Source organism: Patagioenas fasciata, chromosome Z, assembly GCF_037038585.1.
Source record: "Patagioenas fasciata isolate bPatFas1 chromosome Z, bPatFas1.hap1, whole genome shotgun sequence".
NCBI classification, from domain to species: domain Eukaryota; kingdom Metazoa; phylum Chordata; class Aves; order Columbiformes; family Columbidae; genus Patagioenas; species Patagioenas fasciata.
The window spans coordinates 85200295-85222773 of record NC_092560.1 but is presented as its reverse complement, the minus strand read 5'-3'; the positions used below and the strand labels follow the sequence as shown (position 1 = coordinate 85222773).

The window sequence follows — 22479 nt, the reverse complement described above, 5'->3', positions numbered from 1 at the left end:
GTGCTGGCCTGGGGGACATGGTGCTGGCCTGGGGGACACAGTGCTGGCCTCGGGGACACGGTGCTGACCTGGGGGACATGGTGCTGGCCTCGGGGACACGGTGCTGGCCTGGGGGACACGGTGCTGGCCTCGGGGACACGGTGCTGGCCGGGGGGACATGGTGCTGGCCTGGGGGACACGGTGCTGGCCTCGGGGACACGGTGCTGGCCGGGGGGACATGGTGCTGGCCTGGGGGACACGGTGCTGGCCTCGGGGACACGGTGCTGGCCGGGGGGACACGGTGCTGGCCTGGCGGACACGGTGCTGGCCTCGGGGACACGGCGCTGGCCCAGGGGACATGGTGTTGGCCCAGGGGACACGGCGCTGGCCGGGGGGACATGGTGCTGGCCCAGGGGACACGGCGCTGGCCCAGGGGACATGGTGTTGGCCCAGGGGACACGGGGCTGGCTGGGGGGACATGGTGCTGGCGGGGGGGACACGGTGTTGGCCCAGGGGACACGGCGCTGGCCCGGGGGACACGGCGCTCCGAGTGCAGGTCCCGTCGCCCTGGCCCATGCCGAGCCACAGGGCCCCAGAAAGGCACCTGGAAAAGAAACCAGCAACTTTTCATCGCACAAGGAAGCAGAAGCGTTGTTTTCCTCCTTTATTGAATTTTGGCAAATAATATGTGGGGGGGGTTTACATCAATAGCTATAAATAAAAATCTGAAAGCAATGTAATACTCGTCATTAAGATAAAGGACATCTATTGGCACAAATCATTGAGTAAAAACCCTTTAATGATAAAATAACATTCACTCTTTAGCTACTTTATTTGTCTGAAAAACTCAGCTTACACGCGGTTCAACATATCACCTTCCACAGAGTTAAAAAATGACATAAAATGACATAATAAAATATACCTTAAATTTCATAATACAAGTACCTTGGCAAATTTTAGCAAGCTGGACCATCTACTGCTGGCCACAGCAGTGACCGGCATTGCCACCGTCTCACGCGCCCGCGTGGCCTTCGGGCTGAGAGGCGTGGGTGTCACCAACACCACGTGTCACTGTCACCACCACCGCGTGTCCGTGTCACCAACACCACGTGTCACTGTCACCACCACCGTGTGTCGGTGTCACCACCACCGCGTGTCAGTGTCACCACCACTACGTGTCCGTGTCACCATCACCGTGTGTCGGTGTCACCACCACCGCGTGTCAGTGTCACCACCACCACGTGTCAGTGTCACCACCACCGCGTGTCAGTGTCACCACCACCACGTGTCCGTGTCACCACCACCACGTGTCGGTGTCACCATGGTGTCACCACCGGGCTCTGCTCGCCCAGTGAGGCTTCCGAAACAATACTGAGTCTGCTTATTGCGGAAGAACATATAAAGCTTTCTGGAAGATTAAACACTATTACAATCATTAACTGTCTTACAAAAAAACCCAAACTATTTAAAATCCTCGTATCCGTTATGGTCTTTGGCAGATAAATAAGAAACAAAAATAAACAGACTATATTACAAAGCTTTCATTTTCACAATCTACTGTATAAGGCCAAATAAAACATGTTCTTTGCACTAATGAAAGCACATCTCTAATATACCCTTAATGACAGACAATATAACCACTACCGACGTTGCCTCAGATGCCAGGTCAGCAGCCTGCGGCTCCGGCGCCGCCGTCCCCACCGCGCGTGTTCAGCGGTTGGTTTGGCTCTGTGGCCGGTGCGCTCAGGGCCTCGGCAGAACCTGGGCCCAGGGGTAAAAGACCATTTGCAGTGCTGTAAACTGGGGCTCAGTGACACAGGGACAAACGAAAGGGGCACAAAGCACGTTAATCCGCCTGGCCCCGGCGCTGCCATAAAGCCAAAGCAGGTCCCGCGCTGGCAGAGAACACAGAGTTGGCTCCGTGCGTGCAGGGACCGAGCAGGACCCGATCGGCGGGGCCGGGCTTCTCCTAAACCACAGTTCAATTTAACTGGAATCCAATCTGAGTCTGTGTTGAAACACGGGGAGACGAGACCCGATCTGAACCCCAGCTCCTACGGGGACGGGCCCGCGGGAGGCGGAACCGCGCGCCGCGGCTGCTGACCGGCAACAGGCTCATGCACGAACAGAGGCCACCGAACCAAAAGGCCTGCTCTCAAACCCAAAAACAGACGTTGCCATTAAGAACCACGATGCATCACACTGCCAAGGTTTTGCCTCATGCATACAAATGGTAGCGCTGACTGGCAGTTGCTAATTATAATACTACACCGTCACACAGAACAATTAGCTGTTCAGACCAAGTAGCACAAATGTAGAAAATAATACTTTTTTCTTTTTTTTTTCTTCTTTTTTCCTTTTTTTCCAACAGAGCAAATGAACACAGATTGTTTCTTCAGCAAAATAGGAAACTGTAAACTTTGGGCTCATTCTGCAACTTTTCCCCAATCCTTACTAAACAAAAGTCCCAGCGGGAAGAAAGACTGACGTACATCTTTAAGCGCACCTTTTCCATCTATTACAAAAGCACAACCTAAAACGTATAAAGCTTTTTATTTCTTTTAAATCACAGTTACCAAAAAGAAACAGTGAATAATTTATTACATACGCTATAATAACATTACTCTAAACAACTATTCTCTATGAGGTATATCTGAGAAAATTCGGTAAGGGATTGCACGGTCTGCGTTGCCAACATGCCCAGTTTTATATTAAAGCTTTGGAACCAAGGAGAAAGGGAAGAAGGAGAGAGGAGAGGAAGAGCAGATGAGGAGGAGGAGGAGGAGGAGGAGGAGGAGGAGGAGGAGGAGGAGGCGGAGGAGAAGAACCTTTGGTATATCAGGAGTTCTGTGCCTTGCAGGGCTGCGTTGCAAAGCACCACAGTACAAAACGCCACCGGTGCGGCCCGGCGGCCCAGGTGAGGCTGAGGTATTCACAGGAAGAATCAATAAAAAGCACAGAGAGGTGTAGACTGGCAAAGTCGCTGCTTTGGTTCAAGCAAGGCACTCGTCCCGTGGCGGTGTCGCAGATGGGGCCGCGGGAGCTGCCAGCGGGGGACACGGCTCCCCGCGGGGACACGCCGTCTCCTCCACGCCCAGAAGGCATCCTGAGAATTCTTATAGCTTCTTAGTGAAGGAATATATATATCTAGGTATAAAAAGCACACTTGTCAAGTCCCTATCTTTTCCAATACAGACTTAAACCCAAGGAGAAATAGAAACGAAAAGGCAGCGTTGACCGCAGCGGAGCGTTTGCGTGGAGCTGCTGGTGCCGCTGTTCTCGGGGACGGGCCCGTCATCCCACGTCCCGTCCCCGGGCTGGGCTCACCTGCCCGAGGCGGCGTCACATGCAGGTGTCGCAGGCTTTCTAAACCAGCTTCTCGGCTCAGCCCCAAGCACGCGCCTGAAACCTGAACCGGGCTTTTCTTTCCCTGTTTCACAGCTGCCCAGAGCCGCGCTGCGTGTTCTGCCGCGGGACTGAAGAAGAGCTGAGCTCAGGGTGGGCCAGGCCTGGGAAGGCGCAGGAGGGGCAGCAGGGGTGACCGGGGGGTTCAGGAGGATAAACGGGATAACGGGGGCTAAAGGACACAAACGCTGCAGGGCACCACTAGCTCCCCAAGACAAACAACCAACTTTTGAGTCATCGCTAAGGAACGCGACACTAACGGAGCCCAATGTTGCTTTGTTTCATCGCCGACTTGAGAAAGACAAGTAGCTGATGTTTGAATGAAAACTGTCATTGCAAACACCACCAAAACACTGGGGGAGCGGCTGGGGGCCCGAGCGGCCCCGCTCGACACAAACGCTCCATCGGGTCTGTGTGGGGAGGGACGCGAGAGGGGACACGGAACGTCACCGGGACTGGCAGAGGGACACGGGGTGAATGTCACCAGGACTGGCAGAGGGGACACAGAATGTCACCAGGACTGGCAGAGGGACACGGGGTGAATGTCACCAGGACTGGCAAAGGGGACAGGGGGTGAATGTCACCAGGACTGGCAGAGGGGACACAGAATGTCACCAGGACTGGCAAAGGGGACAGGGGGTGAATGTCACCAGGACTGGCAGAGGGGACACGGGGTGAATGTCACCGGGACTGGTGGCTCCACGGTGGGTGTCTCAGGGTCTGTCTGGGACAGGACGGGACTGGAAACGAGCACAAGCAAGATGCAGACCGCACAGAGAAAGCAATCTTTGGTATCTTTGGTATCATCGAGACGATTAAAATCAGCAATGGGAAGGTCAGTGAGGTAGCCTCTTTGGTTCTCACTAGAAATACAAAGGTTTTTTCTTTTTTTCCTTTTTTTTCCCTTTTTTTTACACGCAGTTCATTCTCGGAAGCAGCTCGTGTCCTGGAAGGGTTTCTCGCTTTTTGCTTCGTATGCATCATTTTTTCCCAGCTGAAGTTTCAAGAAGCCACGAAGTTCAGGCAAAGTACCCCAGCGCCTCTTTTCCTGTTGTTCCTGAGCGCACAGTTCTGGGTTGAACACTCATTGCTTGTCCTCAAATTCACTCTGTTGTTCCGACAGAAAATCAGCTTCAGTGCTTTAAAGGTAATTCTAAATAAAACTAAAAACTATACAAGAGCATCCTTGGATTATGATGAATAAGTTAAATAAATAAGTTATATTATGACGGCTTCACGTGCCATAATAAAGGTACGCCTCTCTCATCAATGGGAAGAGATTAACTTAAATAATTTAAACAATTAAACTTAATTAAAATAAGAAATTCAAACTGGACTCGAGTTTGATGTAACTCGTGATCGTTCTCCCGTCCGCCAGAGAAGCTGGCTGCCCTGCGGAGCAACACTGACTAACACAGGCTTCACGTCTCTGATGTGCTACAACAGTTAAACGGATAAATAAGCTAAATTAATTCCAAATGAATTAATAAATTATTGAATTAGTTACAAACAACTAACACTGGAGCCTGATCCTTCAGTCTGTACTCAGGCAGAACTCCCATTGAATTCGAAAGCTAAAATGAAAGTCAGTGGGATGTAGACTGAACAGATTTCAGGACCTGCTCTAAGACTAAATTAAATAAATGACATCACTGATAGATAATATGTTGGGTTAAAACCCACAGGTGTCTGGAAAACAAAATGAAACCGCTTTAAGCTTTGCCTTTTAAAAAGTTCAAACAATAAAAATCCCCTTAGTAAGTATGAAGGAGGCCGAATGCCAAGCTTGCCCACGTCTGAACCGCGTGCGTGCAGCGACGAGCGAGAGCCCCTGCTGGTGCCCGAGCGGCTCGAGCGGTGCGGGCCCGGCCCCTCCCGCCGCGCTCGCCGGTTCGGCCCTTTCCGCCTCTTTGGGTTCGGCTGCAGGTCGGGCACCCAGAACAGAGCTTTCCCAGCCCAGAGCGCCCGCGCTGCTCCCGCGGGGCTGCACGGGGCCCCGGGCGTCCCCAGAGCCGGACCCATCCCGGCTGTGCCCGGGGTGGCGACCCCAAGCACACGCTGCAGGAGACGCTGGGACGCTGCCGGTACAGTCTTTGGTAGCAGAGTAAATAAAAGGAACGGGGTACGTTACACGGCTCTATAGATTCATAAATATATGGTATATAAACGATATAAACGTAACATATCTATTTGAGTTTTTTAGTATGGGCAGAATACAGCAGGTATTCTGCTCATACCGTACATACAAATACATCTACGCACAGTATATGCTACGGACACCGCTCTGCCGAGAGCTGCCACGCAGAACCCGACGAGCTGACAGGGACAGGGAAGACACGACACGGGGCCGTGAGAGGCAGGGATAAAACATGCAGCGGTGTTTTCAGATGGAAAAGCCCTTCCCAAACACAGGTGCTGGCGCGCACCAGCACAGAGCTGAGCGCTTCCTGGCAGCTTTGTTCCGGGTCTGACCACGGGCTTGCTTTGGAGCATTTTCGGGTCGCACAGACCTGCCCGGAGGTCTCTGTGGAAGGGTGCTCTGCGGCCCAGGGCAGGCGTGTGCTGTCAGCCTCGCCGCCAGGATCCCCAATTTGCTTTTCCAAAACCTTCCCTGTCCCGAGCAGACAAGGCTTTTTGATTTTCTTTAAGCATTGGAAAGTGACTGCAGCAATTCTGCAAAGCAGTTAAAAAGAAGCCCTCAGTTAAAGGTCGAGATGGAAGCAGAACGGCTCCACCGCGCTCCAGCTCTGAAGATAAATTTGGGCCTGGGTCTACGTGTCACGACTTGGATCATCGTGACTTGGATGGTCACAGCTTGGATCAACCAACACAAGGCGTCTAACACGTCAGAGCGACCCCCGCGCACCACGGGGCCCTGTCGCTGCGCCCGGGCGGGTCTGAGCGCGGGGACCGGGTGTCAGCGCTCACAGTGACACAGGTCGGTACACACACTGCAGGTTTTATCCCTGGGGAGCAGAAGGAAGGGTGCAGGTCACTCAACCCATTTCACGTACAGAAGGACGGGCGTTCAAAGCTCCAGACATACGGGAGGCCGGCGCTACCTGACACAAGAAGTCACCCGCAGCCCACAGGTCTTCCTGCGCGGCTCTGGAGAGAGGACACGCGCCCGCCGAGCATCCCGACACCTCGCACTTGGAGCCCGTGCAGCTCTCGGGGAGATCCCGTGTGAGGCAGAAAGAGGAAAAACATCAGTGGACCCACCCTCGTGGTTGCGCAAAGAAACAGAAGTGGTTACCTGTACACAGATCAACGGCGCTACACACGCTTAGTCGTGCAAGAGGAGAGAATGAACCGACACAATGAGAATCCTCATCTTTGGTATTGTAGCTGTTGAGGTTTTGGTTGCTCTGTTCCTTGTTCTTTTGAAAAAACTGCATAGGCACAAATTAAAGACAATCTTCAACGTTAGGATGACCGAGTTGTCAAACGAAGCAGCAATCGTCCTGGCTTTGCTTTGTTCTCGTTCTTTCCAACCCTTTCTTTGAGGTCTGCTTCCTAAACTGTCCGAGACGCCTGTCAAAACACAGTGTGTTACTCGTTTGCTTCCTGACGCGCTTCCTTGGTTTGGTTTTCACTATTTATTTAGTTTCATTTCATTTTTAAATGGAACAGTTTGTTGCAGAAGAAGTAGGTGCAGAAATCGTTTCTTTGGTTTCGATTAAGCAGTACATATAAAAAGTCTCAAGTGTCTGTAGGGCCGCGGCGGCGCTCGGCTCGCTGCCGGGACGCGGGGGGGCCGCGGCCGCACCGGTGGCACCGACGGGCGCCGCGTCGCAGCCGCGGGGGGAGCGCGGGGCTCGCGGGGCCGCCCATCGCCAGACCCGCACCGGCGACCAGCAGAGAATGGCGAGTTATAAACATCTTTGGCTTGCAGAAATCCTGTCTCTTTGGTGTGCTGAGCTCCCGCAGGCTGGGGCCACTGAAGGAACTGAGGGATGCCATAGGGCTGCATGGCGGACTGAAGTCACCTGCGGCACATCTGAAATGGTCACTAGCATCTGTAGGGCTTGTTTCTGGGTTTTTCCTGCTTGAAAGTACTATAAAATACCAAAAAAAACCAAAATCAAAAAGAACAAAAATGCACTGAACGCTAAATAAGCTTCAGTAATAAGGACATTGCTGAGAAGAAACTGGATACCTGGTAACTTAAAAGGCCACGTTAATGACCTAAACTAATCTCTCCAAAGGTTGTTTGCTCCGTGTGCCGTGGCAGTTAAACCGGCCTCCTGAGTGCGCGCCCGCGTGGGTGCAGACACAGAGCTCGTGACAAACCGCAGCTGCGCTGGGGCTGGCGTGCCACAGGCGCCCCCGCCCGCGCCAGGCCCGTGCCACCGACGGCTCCGCTGCTGCCCTTGTGCTTGGTGCTCTGGGCTCCAGTGACCCCAAGGTTTCTGACCCCAGATCAAACTGTACTCGCTGACTAAATTAAACAAACTGAAAAAAATAAACAAACTTGGCCTTTTGTGTAAAACCTTTAACAAAACCATGCCTGAGTTTTCAATGTGGGTTCTTGGGTTCTTTAGCGTCTACGTGTCAGACTTTGTGCTCTGTTCTCGCGTGGCCGTGCAGCGGCCCCCCCGCCGGCCGGGCTCTTTGGGTCAGGAGAAGCTTGCCTCACCGACTCCCGACATTTCAGACCTGTCCTGAGCATAGTATTGTATAGAAAGAGGTTAATTTTCCACTTGCGCCCGCTGAGAGTGCCCGGGAGCCGTGCAGGTGTCCCCTGTCACAGCTGGGCTGGGCTTGCTGTCCAGGAGGATTGTGCTTTAAGTCACCGGTGCAGGGACCCGCCGCGCAGCCGCTCTCTCCACCACGCCGTGCCGTGCTGTGCCACGCCACACCGCACTGTGCCACGCCACGCTGTGCCACACCGCATGGTGCCATGCTGTGCCACACTGCGCTGTGCCACACTGCATGGCACTGTGCCGTGCCACACCGCGCTGTGCCACACTGCATGGCACCGTGCCGTGCCACACCGCGCTGTGCCACACTGCATGGCACCGTGCCGTGCCACACCGCGCTGTGCCGGCCGCCCCGTCAGGCTTTGGTGCAGGTGCTGGGGGCCGAGGAGGAGCCCCCGGAGCTCAGGTCGTCCTGCCACTTCTCCAGGCTGCGCCGGCGGGCGTTCATGAAGAAGTTGCTGACGGTGGTGAGCTCCAGGCCCAGCTGCTGGGAGATGGTGATCTGCATTTCTTTGGAGGGACGCTTGTTCTCCTTGAAGATGGCGAAAAGCGTTCTGCGCTGGAGGTCCGTGAAAACCAGGCGCGATTTCTTCTGCGAGTTGTTCCGCTCTTTGTTCGGCTCTTGCTCTTTGCGTTTGCAGGCTGGGGAAGGGAAGGGAAGGGAAGGGAAGGGAAGGGAAGGGAAGGGAAGGGAAGGGAAGGGAAGGGAAGGGAAGGGAAGGGAAGGGAAGGGAAGGGAAGGGAAGGGAAGGGAAGGGAAGGGAAGGGAAGGGAAGGGAAGGGAAGGGAAGGGAAGGGAGAGAGAGAAAGAGAGCGTCAGGATGCGTGTGCTGCCCACAGACCCTGCAGACCCCACGGAGCCCACTGGACACCAGCTGTGACCCCCCCACAGCACTGCGGAGCAACACCAAGGAGCAGCACCGAGCACCAAGGAGTCAGCACTGGGGAGCAGCACCGAGGAGCAAACAGCAGGGATCAAACACCAAGGAGCAGCACGAAGGAGCAGCACCGAGCACCAAGGAGCCAGCACTGGGGAGCAGCACCGAGGAGCAAACACCAAGGAGTAGCACCGAGGAGCAGCACTGAGCACAAAGGAGCCAGCACTGCGGAGCAGCACCGAGGAGCAAACAGCGGGGAGCAAACACCGAGGAGCAAACACCAAGGAGCAGCACCAAGGAGCCAGCACCGAGGAGCAAGGAGCCAGCACCGAGGAGCAAGGAGCCAGCACCGAGGAGCAGCACCGAGCTCCAGGCACTCGGAGCGCTCCCACACACAGCCCACAAATCCACTGCTGTTTCTGGGCACTGTAGGACACTGAGATTTTCCAATGCTTTGCTTGTCTGTCACAGCAGCGCTAGGATTAAAAATTCAGCTTATCTGATGTCAGGCTCCAGGACAGAAGCAAAGCACATCCCTTTTTCCCCCTGCAGTAGCTAAGACAAAGATTAATTCTTCACAGCAAGTTCTCCTGTGCTGTAGCACACAACAACTCCACATTGCTATTTTTTCACCAGAACTCCACCCCGGGTGACGGACAGGACAGCCGAGCACGGCGGAAACACAGCTGGAAACTGCTGCTCATGCACTTCGAATAAACCTTCTGCCCGCACTATTTGGGGAAAGACAGCCTTTCTTTGATGCCCCTCCGGCCATGGCACGGCAAGGTGCAAAGCCGACCAAGCCATCGAGAACCCTGGGCCCCATATACTTGAATTTATCAGCATTTGGGTTTACAGCAGGAATTCTGCAGCTGCTTCCCAGAGGAAAAAATACTCTAAAATACCCTGGATTGCAAATCTCTTTTAAGACAGGTGAATGTCTTTCATCTGAGATGAAATCTCCCCTTCCTCCTCAGATCCTCCTTATCGCCCTAAAGCCTGACCCTGTGCTTTCCCAGGCCAGGCTCAGCTAGGCCAGGCTCGCTGCAGCCCACGGGCCACGAGGGTTTGGGAGGGATGGGCTCGGACACACGGACACACGGACACACGACCAGAACCGCCCGTCAGAGCCCAGGCCGGGCGGGCAGCAGTGCCGGCATCGCTGCGCCAAGCCGTGCTAATGGATCCTAAAAATAATCAGCGTTAATAGCCGAGCTGTATTTATTAGCACACAGAGAACATCAAGTGCTGAAACCAATACCGCTACCGTAGCACACCCAGATTTAAAAATAGCCTGATAAGGCTGTCTACACAGGGCAGAAAGATAAAAAAATCCATATGTTGACATGGTTGGGTAATGTGCTGGGACAAAATAAGTAGAGCGAATTGATAAGTGGAGAGGTTTTTAAGTAGCCCTATTAAATAATTCTGCAGGTCTAGAATGGGAAATGAGAACCTGGCGAAAGAAAGCACAACTCAGAGTGTGGAAATGTGTGTAATTAACCTGTGGGCAGGACCGCATGCGTGCCAGGGGTGTGTGCCGGGACAGCATCGCCCCGATGGCGTCGTCTGGACAGCATCGCCCCGGTGGCATCGCCCCAACGGCATTTCCTGTACAGCATCGCCCCAATGGCATCGCCCCAACGGCATCTCCTGTACAGCATCGCCCCAATGGCATCGCCCCAACGGCATCGCCCCAACGGCATCGCCCCAATGGCATCGCCTGGACAGCATCGCCCCAACAGCATCGCCTGGACAGCATCGCCCCAACGGCATCGCCCCAATGGCATCGCCTGGACAGCATCGCCCCAACGGCATCGCCTGGACAGCATCGCCCCGATGGCATCGCCCCAACGGCATCGCCCCAACGGCATCGCCTGGACAGCATCGCCCCGATGGCATCGCCCCAACGGCATCGCCTGGACAGCATCGCCTGTACAGCATCGCCCCGATGGCATCACCCCGACAGCATCGCCCGGACAGCACCACCCCGACGGCATCGCCCCAATGGCATTGCCTGTACAGCATCGCCCCCACGGCATCACCCCGACAGCACCGCTCCAACAGCATCACTCCGATGGCATCGTCCAGAGAGCATCGCCCCGATGACATTGCCCTGATGGCATTGCCCCAACGACATTGCCTGTACAGCATCACCCTGATGGCATCACCCTGACAGCATCACCCCAACGGCATTGGTTGGACAGCACCGCCCTGACAGCATCGCCCCGATGGCATCGTCCGGACAGCATTGCCCCGGTGGCATCGCCCCGGCAGCACCGCCCCGATGGCATCACCCCGACGGCATCCCCCCCCACAGCATCCCCCTGAAGGCATCCCCCTGAAGGCATCCCCCTGATGGCATCCCCCTGATGGCATCCCCCTGAAGGCATCCCCCTGAAGGCACCGCCCCGATGGCATCGCCCGGTGTTTCTGTGGGAAATGCCTTGGTGGAGTGGCTGATCCTGAGCTCCCTGGGTCCCCTCTCCCCGCGGGTCAGGAGCAGGGCCAGGCTGGGACTGCATTTGGGGACGCGACACCGCGCCGCGAACGCAGGCGGCCGGACCCGTGCTGGGGACGAGATGAGCGGCTGCGCTGCAGCTTCTAATCGGTTCCGGGACACCGCGAAGGTTCTAGCGTTTCCTAACATCACTAATTTATGTGCAGAGATATGCTGCGTTTTACAGTTATTGGTATCTTATAATAAATAATGCAAAGGTATGTGCTTTTCGATGCATTCAGTAAATACTTTCCTTGAACTGTTAGGTTTGCTCTTGAAAAGGCACCACCAAGGCAAATGTTGTTCCTTGACATGCATTTATCAGAAGAGAAAAATGGAGCGAGCACTCTAATAAAATCAAGTTCTTACCCAGGAAACCTGCCTACAGAAACAGAAACGCCTTAACGGCGCAGGGAGGGAAGCGGCCATCTTGATCCTAAGAGCAATTTGATTTATTAACTGCCAGTAATGCTGAACACTTTCTATGGAATACAATGGACAACTGGCAAGAATTGACAGCCATGACTGTGGAAAAAAATGCAGTCTTCCCTTCTACTCTGGACTACAGACACTTCACACAGAAACAACACAGAAAGAGCTCAGAAACAGGCACGGTGCTGCCTCAGCCCATGGGGAAGAGGCTCCATCCACTCTGCACCCCGGGCTCAGCGTGTGCTGCCGGGCGCCAGGACACGCTCGACCCGCCTTCCTTTCAACTCCACACGCTTCGCAGTCCAGCCAAGTTTTTTTTGTGGCCAAGTATCATTAAATTGAATATTTCTACTAATAGTTAATTTGCTTTTTTTTTTTCTGGGGGAAAAAAGCAGCGATGGAGCATCTTGCAGCTTCTCAGGTTCACTAACAGATAGGCACCGGCTTTGTGGTGTTTTCACCCTAGTGGTAAAAGTGCCTTTGGACCTATGAAACAAACAGCGGGACTCAAGAAGGAGCCAAGCAGAGAAAACATTCCCTTAATCCAGCGGTGAATAATTTCCCTCCATCGTTCGTGAGGATAAGCCATGAATATTGATCTCTCGTATGTGGTTTCATACGGGTGTAGCACAAAGTCAACTAAACCCAGTTATCTGTCTGATGGAACTAAAAAACGTTCGTCAATTTGATTTCGGAGAGAACTCAATGTGAAGGAAATTTAATTATGCTAGTAATACTGAACACAATGAAATGACCATCAAAACGTTTTCCAAAGGTTTAAAATGTTTTTCTTTCGCTGTGATTCACTTAAAGCAACCCCTTGTATATCTGTGTTACTACAATCTCTTAAAAACAAGGCCTTAAAAATCAATTTGATTACCTCTCTGAATTAAGTATGCACAAATGAAAGCAACCGAGATCAATACAAATTAGGTTAAGTACTCCGCTGTGTACAAAATCATTATGTAACAAGAAACAATTTGAATGAAGATGCAAATAACCACATTGTTGGGTGCGCAGCCACCGCGCCGTCACCGCCGGTCCCTCTGCCGGCACACGGAACGGCCGCGGCCGCCCCAGCGCCAGAGCCTGCCTGTGCTCCAGAACTGCAGCACAGGGTCAGCGCTGCTCTCCCATCGTACCAGCGCAGGTCCCTGCCCCAAACCAGCCCAGGTCCCTGCCCCAAACCAGCCCAGGTCCCTGACCCCAACCAGCGCAGGTCCCTGTCCCAAACCAGCCCAGGTCCCTGCCCCAAACCAGCCCAGGTCCCTGACCCCAACCAGCGCAGGTCCCTGTCCCAAACCAGCCCAGGTCCCTGTCCCCAACCAGCGCAGGTCCCTGTCCCAAACCAGCCCAGGTCCCTGCCCCAAACCAGCCCAGGTCCCTGCCCCAAACCAGCACAGGTCCCTGACCCCAACCAGCGCAGGTCCCTGTCCCAAACCAGCCCAGGTCCCTGTCCCCAACCAGCGCAGGTCCCTGCCCCAAACCAGCCCAGGTCCCTGACCCCAACCAGCGCAGGTCCCTGTCCCAAACCAGCCCAGGTCCCTGACCCCAACCAGCGCAGGTCCCTGTCCCAAACCAGCCCAGGTCCCTGCCCCAAACCAGCCCAGGTCCCTGCCCCAAACCAGCACAGGTCCCTGTCCCAAACCAGCCCAGGTCCCTGCCCCAAACCAGCGCAGGTCCCTGTCCCAAACCAGCCCAGGTCCCTGACCCCAACCAGTGCAGGTCCCTGTCCCAAACCAGCCCAGGTCCCTGCCCCAAACCAGCGCAGGTCCCTGTCCCAAACCAGCCCAGGTCCCTGCCCCAAACCAGCGCAGGTCCCTGCCCCAAACCAGCGCAGGTCCCTGTCCCAAACCAGCGCAGGTCCCTGCCCCAAACCAGCACAGGTCCCTGCCCCCAACCAGCCCAGGTCCCTGTCCCCAAACCAGCGCAGGTCCCTGCCCCAAACCAGCCCTCCCGCAGCAGCAAGACGCTCACGGCACCGCGATGCCTGTCTGCAGACACAGGGGTTCCTGCAGCGCTCCAAGAAACAAGCGCAACCTCCTGCATCCTGCAGGATGGGTTTTCATGGTACTCAACCCGATTTTTCTCTCTCTCAGTGCTGTCACGGAGGGAATGCCTCCCTCTCTCTAGGTCCTGCATCCTCCAGCTGTTGGAGAAGAAAAGATGGATGGGTCTGGGGACTCAGTTCTTTTCTATTTCTTCCTGGCACGTAGCATGCCTCAGGCCATTTGTGTCAAACCTCTAATAAATCTGCTGGGGGGGCTGAAACGGGGCTGTAAATTCCATGGGGCAGGGGCTGTGCCGCCCAGGCAGCGCTGCGACACCCAGCTCCGCATGGGACCGCCACAGCGGCCTCTGAGTACCACTGGAATGTACTTCCATCATTAATACAGAATAATAAATAATGGATAGGAAAGGGCCAATTTATTGCACTCCAGGGCGAGAAGGAGCGCGGGGCTGGTGAGCAGGGGGCCGGCGAGCAGGGGGCCGGCGAGCAGGGGGCCGGCGAGCAGGGGGCTGCTTCCCTGCGAGCTCAGCGTGCGCCGGAGCAGCTCCGCAGGGCAGCCCTGACACCCCCATCCACCTCTGCACAAACACGCTTTTCTGCAGCTGCAAAGGAACGGTCCCCATTTCCCACAGATGTCTGTGCCGGCATTGATCAGGAGGCCAGCAGCTCTCCTTCCAACAGCTGGGTTGTACGAGCCGTCCGTCCCTCCCGTGGGACCCCGTCCCTCCCAGCCTTGCCGCGGTGCCCAAACGCACCGGTGCTGGTTTGGAGCGCCAGCTGCTTTCAGAAGCACGGGCTGACAGAAACGGTAGAAGCAGCAGTGCTTAAACTCCATCACCCGGCTGTGACGAGCGGTGTCACCCCAGCAGCACAGCCCCGTGGCAGCTGAGCACCCAGACCTCTGCCCAGCCCCAGCAAAACGCCGCATCCTTCACACGGCACTTCCAACACCTGGGAGATCGATGCCTCCTCTCCTTCTCAAGATTCTGCCTTTCGAATCTCCAGGTAGTTTCCAGCTGAATTACAACACTTGTGGGTAACCAGGATTTATGTTCCGCTGGTCAGAGCACGCGGCTGGCGCCAGACCCCCGCACCGTGTGCTCTGCCTGCGGCAGCAGCAAGCGATGCGCCAGCACGTCCCCTGGCACAGCCGGGACCTCCCCGGGCACACAGGGCAGAGAGGACGGGGATTTAAAGCTGGGGTAGGTGAGCGAGCACTGAACAGGAGTCTGAGATGTCAGAGAGGATTAGAACGTGAAATATCTCGCCTTGTTTCCTGCTGACGGCACCCAGCGGCTCCCCCGCGGCTGTGTTGCACTGACACCCCCACGCTGACACCCAGAGCCGGGAGCGGGTCCCACAGGTCCTGCTGCAGGACAGCGCGGACCCACAGCGTCCTTGCCGTGCGCCCCCAGAGCCAGCGCGTTTTCAGAAGTTCTGACTCTCGGGAGAACGCAGGAAACAATTATTTCCTGTTAATGGCTGTTGCTGATGGGGTGGAACTCTGAAGAACAGGGGAGGACGGGAGCAAAGCCCTGGTGACTTATCCGGCTCCAGCGCCAGGGCTGCGCGGCTGTGCCCTGCCGGACACCTCTGCTGAGGCACACAGGCAGGGGACACGAAACGCTGCCTCTTGGCAGGGTCCGGGCATGACTGAGGAGAAAATTGGCACAAAAGGTTCCAGAAAGGCAGGGGAGAAGCTTTGGGAGCTTCTACCCCATGCGTGCGAGGCTCTGACGCCCGTCCCGAGCAGCAGGAGCTGGAGGAAGGACGCTCGTGTCCCCGCGCTGTCCTCACCGGTGCGGGCACCACACGCACCCGGCCGGGAAACGGAGAAGAAGGTGTGTGGGCAGCTCTGCGAGGAAGACTTCCTCGTGCTCTTCCTCCGTCTCCTTCGGCTGCGCGCTACTTGCCAAAGCTTAATGCCTCGGCGCAGGCCCCCAGTCCTAAATGCCCATTATGACAAGATGAGATCTGCTGGAAAATCACCACTCCTCATAAATACGTTTCCTGCTTACTTAGAGATATTTTGGTCCCAGAGACAATTTGCGTTTTGGGAAACTGCCAGCCTCTATCGTTTGTCTAATAATTCCTTTGTGCAGCATTTACCCGTGGTCTGAGTCCCTTTTCTTTTTCCACAACGGAGTAGTTTGATTTTATAGCTCAAAAACCCCAAACAACCCCAAAACACTCCCATTTCTTTTTTGATTGCATTTCTATCTGCCGTCAGTGAGTTGTCTTGTTGATCTTATCACCGAACCCATTTGAGATTAGTCTATTTTGTATGATCTCTGTGTACAAAAATCCTCCATAAATCAGAGAGCCTTCTATGCAAAAGTCTGCAAGATTGATGTAGCTGGATACAAAACCTTTTACCTTGGAAAAAAGAGATGTATTACCTGTCCCATTGGACATAATGCTTTCTCTGCATATTCATCCTCAAAGTATGACGGGGCTTTTTCTAGAGAAGACCAGAGACAAGATAGCAGTCTTAAATACAAACAGATTGCTATCAGAAGAAAGGGAGTCGTTTTTTCTGCTGTGTCCAGCAGGGATAAGATGAGAAGCAAAGGATTTAAAAGACAAAAAGGGAGATTAAGGCTAGTCATTGAGGATTTTTTTGTACCTGTAAGCCCTGGTAGAGATTGCCTAGGTAGCCTGAGGAGCCCCCATCACCGCTGCTTCCTGCACGGGGGCAGCGCCGGACAGCGATGCCTGAGCCCTGTTCAGCCCCGCTTTCCCACCTTGCAGAGCCCGTTCCCTCTGACGGCAGCGCAGGGAGGCTGCTCCATGCCCAGCACACCTGGTGGGGCAGCGGTGAGACGCTCGTCACCTCCCACGAACCGCTAATTGGAAGGGATGAAAGAGCCACCCGCGACTGCTGGGCTGCAGGAACGTCTAGGACAGGACTCTGAGTAAGACAGGGGAGGAGCGCCGAGCTGAGCAACCGGGCCACACGCAGAACAGAGCCGTGCAAAGTTTGAGCCAGAATGCCTCCAGAAAGACAGAGGGGAGAAACTGCATCAGTCACTGGAAAACTATCCTTTGGCAAAAATGTTCTCTCCTTTATGAATTCCTCACCACAAATAAATTCTGTCAGTTTTCAAATGCAGAGGAAGATGCGAGTTTGGGTATTCCAGTTCAAGTGGTGATGGCCCAGAGATACCAGGAAAAGGGATGTTGGAAAAACTCTAATCAAGAAACATCAAAGACAGATTGGAAAAGCTCAGAATGAGCAACACAGGCTGATAGACCAATTGTTTCTCAAAAACAGCAGAAGGGAAAAGAAAAAAGATAGAAATGCATTTAATGACAAATGTGATCAGGTTTATCTTTATCAACCAATCAAGGAACTGATAAAAACTGGTTGCTTAACAAAACTGGTATTCAAATTTCTGCAGGGCAGAAACATCTTCAGAAATAATGTGGAACAAAAAGATAGGGCAGGATATTATTTCAGAAAGTTGGTACATAAGAAATATAATTTATCACCCAGCACCACAATTTACCGCATGGCTTGTTCAAACATAACCACTAATCTATATCTGAAGGGAGTACTAATATTTCAACCCACTAAGCACCTTTCAAAGAATCTTAATGTACCTGTATATTTAGTTCAACACTAAGAAATAGTTTTATATATAGATAACGCACTTGATACAGATGTTATTAAGCCTCAATTTTCAGCTGTAGCTACAGACAACAAAGCAGTCTCAAAATGTAGAGACAGAAACATTAGGAACGGCACAAAGAGGCAGAGGGCAGACGGACAACAACAGTCCAGCTGCACACAGCTGCGGCCGGGTCAGTGCAGCAGTGGGACAGGGACCCCCCGCTCCTCTGCCATGGACCCCCGGCTGGGGACAGCCCGCAGCAGGGCCTGCCCCCCTGCTGGCCCCCTGCTGGCCCCGTCCTCGTGTGCCCGCCCCCCCGCCCTCCCCGCTCTCCCGCTGCCGCTGTCCGTGGTGCTGACGGTGCCGCCGCTCCCGGCCGTTCCCGCGGCTCCGGCACGGGGGTTCGGCCAGGCCCCCCCTCCCGCCAGGCCCCGCTCGGCGGGGACACAACCGTGGGCACGGAGCAGCGGGGTCGGTCCTGCCGACCCCCAAACCCGCTTCCATCTAAGGGACAGAAACGCGGCGAGGTGAGCGCGACTGCTTCGCACAAATGAATCATCGATAAGTGTTTCGGTACAAAAAAAAAAAGGTTAGTCATCAATAACGCGATTCAGCAACGGGGAAATCCCAACAGCGGTGGGAGCGTTCTGCTGGTCGGCCCAAAACCCGGGGAAGGCACCGGCAGGGTACGGGCTGGCCCGGCCGTGCGCTGTCCCCTGTTCCCCTGTCCCGCTCACTGACAGCGGCGCGACTGTCACCGCGGCTGCGGCGGTTCGGCGGCTTCCACGGGATAAGGACAGCGAGCGCTCGGCTCTGCCCTGGTCGGGACAGCGGCACCGCCGCACACAGAGCCCCGCCGCCTGCTCCGGCACCTCGGACCCGTCCGAGCCCGCTGGCCTGCGGGGCGACACGGCACGGAGCTCCTTCAGCGGCCTTCTCCCGTGTTCACACGCCGGGGATGCGCTGATAACGCCCCGAGGTCCCGCGCTTTGCAGCAACCCCGGGCGGGCTCCGAGCTCGGCCTGAGCCGCAGCTGGACCTGCCCGCTGCCCGCACCGGCCCGGCGGACGGGGACTCACCCGGACAGCGGGGCTCGCACACCCAGGGACCGCCCAGCGGGGCCGCAGCCGGCCGAGGCTTCACCCGGACGCCAGACAAACCCGACGTTTTACCCTGGACCCCCAAAGCACGCACCGAACTGCTCGTTCACACCAGGAGCCGCCCGCAGCTCTGCCCGCAGCTCCCTCCCTGCCCGCACAGAAACGGCCGAGCACCGTCCAGCACTTAGGGGGCTTTTAAAGAACCCTAAGAAGAGATAATAAGCACAGAAAACAGAATAGAATTATATATCTTCTATAATATTAAGAAACAATAAGCACACCCCGCTGGCACAGCTCCCACAGGGAGAGGGGGGGATTCCCCTAAAAGGACAGCCCATTTTCATCCCGTTTGATTAAAAACCCAAACAAACAAACAAACAACCCCCAAACAAAACAGAGGAGCATGGGGCAAAAGGCTAGTGTTTTCAGAAACCTCAAATACTTGCAGTTTGTTTTGCTTGCTCAGAGGGATTTAAGCAGGTGAGTAAAGAGGAGGCAGGAAGCACGGAGGCAATGAGGCTGCATATTCACACGTGGTAATCATAATAACAAAAATCGATTTCCCAAAGGGAATGGTAATTTGCAAAGGTCTTTCCCGCTCCAGCTCCCATTCCACAGGAAACCCATGCCCACTTTGCCACTGAAGTCTCTCCGAACTTTACTCCTGGATGCAAAGGCATTCAGAGGGAACTGGAAAAGTGGAGATCTAGAATTATATATGCATATATATGTGTACAGCAGAAATTCAGAAATCGCATTTACACACCCAGGAAGCGGTCACCCAGCAGATGCGTAGATGTGACTTCTGACTTTCTGCCCTATATGCAGGGCTCCGTGGGGAACCCCTCACTCAGGACCGGTGCTGGGAAGGAAAAGCACCAGCAGCATTACTGGAAATGAGCCGGCTCAGGTTCCAGATCAATGAAAACTGGGTCCACACGTTTATGCTCCTGTTGCCAGCATTAATGCTCTTTTAATCTTCTAAACATTATCTGCATCGATTTCCCTCTAGATACACGTTTGTTTGAGAAGGCGACACCACCGTGTGCTCCAGCAAAACAGAAAAAACCAAAACCTTTCCGTTCCTCTGATGCTCCTGTTGCAGACAAACCTCGGGACCTTCATTTGGTTGATAATACAGAAGAACTGGACAGCCAGGAGGCGCTGGGAAGGACGGGAGGAGTTTGCAGAGGCTGTTAGAGCCACCCTGTCCCCCTCTCCGGGTATGCCAGCAGCGTGGGCCTTCGGGAGAGCCCACCGGTACCTGCCCCTGATAATCAGCAACGGGCGGTGATCAACCCGCCCGGGCTAAAATCAACCGAAATAAAAGAACTACGGACTCGCCAGAACCAGCATCCCCAGGTTTCTAAACTGCGCTCATGGACATGTCGCTGCCACAGCAGAGCCAAGCCGGACATGGGCACACCGCACCGCGGTCTGTCCGTCTGCCCACGCGTATCTGGCCGTGACACAGCCCGCCCGTTTACCACGGATCCATATCCCCCAGAAGAGCGGTTTCCACGAAGGGCAAGAAGGACACATGACAGCGTATGTTCCGCAGCAGGCGCTGCCCCGAGCCCCGCGGTGCCGTGGGACCGGGCCGAGCAGGGGGCTCTGCCCCCGGGCAGCCGCAGCAGGGCCGAGCGGCTGCCGGTGCGCGTCCGCCCGGCACGGGAAGGGGTTTCGCCGGGTCTCCCCCCGCTCAATGCGGGGCGGGCGCTGCCGGGGGTCGCTGCCCCCCCCGCCCCGAACCCGCAGAACAATGGGGGCTGCGGCGCCCCGCGACCGCGCCAGGGGGCGCCCGCGCGCCCTCCGCGGGACAATGCGGCCGATCCGCGGGGCTGCGCGCCCCCGAGCCGCTCCGCGCCCCCCGAGCCGCTCCGCCCGCCTCGCCAGCTCCGGGGACACGGTCCCCCCGTCCGGGAGCGCTCAGGCTCTCCCGGGGCGCCAGGGGCGTTGGGAGAGGCGCGAGCGATGCTCGCTAAGAGCGCGCAGAGGTGCGGGAGGCGCGGAGCGGTGCGAGAGGGGCGCAGGGCGCCCTCCAGCATCCGGCCGGGGACAGCTGCCCCGGCCCCACCACCCGGCAGCGGCCGCGGGGGTCTCCAGGCCGGCACCCGCGGCAGGGAGCGCTCCTCCGCCAGCCCGGAGCCCCCCGAGTCCCGCCGGCTCCGGGCCGGGCTGCGCAGGTGCCGGCGCTGGGGGAGGCGGGGGACAGGCGGGCGCCGAGCCCTTGGCCCCTCGTCCCCGCGCCCGGCAGCTGAGAGCGGCCGAGGCGGAGCGGGCAGGCCCCCGCGCCGGGCCGGTTGCGGCCGGTACCTCCGGGGCAGCGCTCGGCTCCCGGAGGGTCGCGCTCCGCTCCCCGCCAGCCTCCCGCGGGGCGCCGGCCCGCACCTACCTGCCAGCCGCAGGGCCGACATCCTCTGGAACTCCGGCTCCTGCAGCCACTTCCACATCCTCCGGAAGGTCTCCCGGCCAGATTTGAGTTTACTCCAAGGCTTAGGGTTGCGCAGCAAGTCCGAGAGGGTCCCCTGAGAGCGACACAGCACCCGCTGGGCGAAGATGGCCTGCGGGATGCTGTAGCGCTTCAGCTCCGCCGTGATCCTTTGTGCCACTTCTTTGGTGTTGATCTCCTCCAGCTGCCCCGAGCTGCTCACCTGCGAGCCGGAGGAGGAGGAGGGCGGCCGCTCCCGGCCGGCGGGCAGGGCGGGCCCGTGGGGCGGCGGGTGGCCCGGGTGCGCGGGGTGGTGCATGCCGTTCAGGTGGGGCATCATGGCGGGGGGCGTCCCCAGCCCCCGGGACAGGTGCTGCTCCCCCCGGGCCAGCATGGCAGCGTGGGCGTCGAAGTTGGGGCTCAGCATCTTGTCGTGGCCGGGCGGCCCGTAGCCGTGGAGGCCCTGCTGGGCGTTGTGGAGGGGGCCCAGCCCGTTGCCCAGCGGCGAGAGGCTCTGCCCCATGCCCGGCATCTCCTTGTAGGGCCCGTAGAGGTTGTTGACGGCGGGCAGCCCGCGCTCGTCCCGCATGAGGGCGAAGCTGCCGCTGACGTTGCCCGAGAGGCGCTGGTGGTGGTGGTGGGCGTGCGGGTGGGCGTGCGGGTGGTGGAACTTGTCGGAGACGGTGGAGATGGGCGGCAGGGGCTGGAGTGGCGTCAGGGTGGTGTAGGTGCTGCTCATGCCCATGCCGGGCGGCGAGGACTCGCAGGGCATGCTCATGGCGTGGTGCAGCGGGATGGAGAGCTCGGGCCGGTACTCGGCGGCGCCGTCCAGCAGCGAGGCCATGCTGGACACCATGGCCGGCCGGGCGGCGGCGGGGGCCAGCTCCTGGTGCGGCGGGGGCACCCGGAGCGGCCCGGCGCCGCGCCCGCCGTGGTGGGGGCTGGGGCTGCCCATCAGCTCCGGCTCATGGCCCGCCGCCCCGTGCAGGCTGCCCAGCGGCTCCATCGCCATCTCGGGGTTCATGGCGCAGGCACCCGGCTCCCCGGCGAGGCATCGACGGCCGCCGCGGCGGCTCCTCAGTCACTCATGGGGGCGGCGGCCGCGCCGGGGCAGCGCCCCGGGCCGCCCGCTCCGCCGGCCCCGCGGGCAGCGGGCAGCAGCGGGCAGCGGCGGCTCAGCCGGGCCCGCGCCGGCCCCGCGCCATGTCCTCCGCTCGCCGCCGCCGCCGCCGTCTGCAGGCGGCCGGAGCTGTCCAGGGCGCCCCGCCTGGCCGCGCCCGCGGGGCCGGGCCTGCGCCACTGACAGGCGGCGCGGCCGCGCGGGCCCCGGCTCGGGGCGGGCCCGCCAATGGCGGCGCGGCGGCGGGCGGGGAGGGGCGGCGCGGACGGGCCCTTAAAGACGCCGCGGCGCTTTGTAGCGGGTGCG

The 22479-nt window shown here is 57.2% G+C and overlaps 1 protein-coding gene across 4 annotated transcripts; it reads right to left on the bottom strand.

The window, feature by feature from the left end:
* Nucleotides 1-629: 629 nt before the first annotated feature.
* On the bottom strand, nucleotides 630-22168 carry LOC136115253 (one cut domain family member 2-like). Of its 4 annotated transcripts, none has more exons than XR_011736465.1 (4): nucleotides 21018-22168; nucleotides 18717-18827; nucleotides 6641-8729; nucleotides 630-4492 (listed from the first exon to the last, which is right to left on the bottom strand). XR_011736465.1 is itself a non-coding variant. In XM_071802183.1 (3 exons), the coding sequence occupies exons 1-3, from the start codon at nucleotides 22075-22077 to the stop codon at nucleotides 8443-8445; spliced, it is 1458 nt and encodes a 485-aa protein (XP_071658284.1). In that variant the 5' UTR covers nucleotides 22078-22168; the 3' UTR covers nucleotides 5261-8442. The 4 variants fall into 4 exon arrangements, 2 of the variants coding, with proteins under 2 accessions (XP_071658284.1, XP_065717327.1); XR_011736466.1 differs by lacking the exon at nucleotides 630-4492 and having other exon boundaries at nucleotides 5261-7442; nucleotides 7544-8729; XM_071802183.1 differs by lacking the exon at nucleotides 630-4492 and having other exon boundaries at nucleotides 5261-8729.
* Between the last annotated feature and the right edge of the window lie 311 nt (nucleotides 22169-22479).

Coding starts and splice junctions, on each gene's coding strand:
- LOC136115253 (XM_071802183.1), bottom strand. CDS start 22,077: ATGAACCCCGAGATGGCGATGGAGCCGCTGGGCAGCCTGCACGGGGCG. Junction 18,828..21,017: donor GTCGGCCCTGCGGCTGGCAG/GTAGGTGCGGGC, acceptor ATCTCTTCTTAG/GGTTCTTTAAAAGCCCCCTA. Junction 8,730..18,716: donor TGGTGTGAACGAGCAGTTCG/GTGCGTGCTTTG, acceptor TCCCTTCCCCAG/CCTGCAAACGCAAAGAGCAA.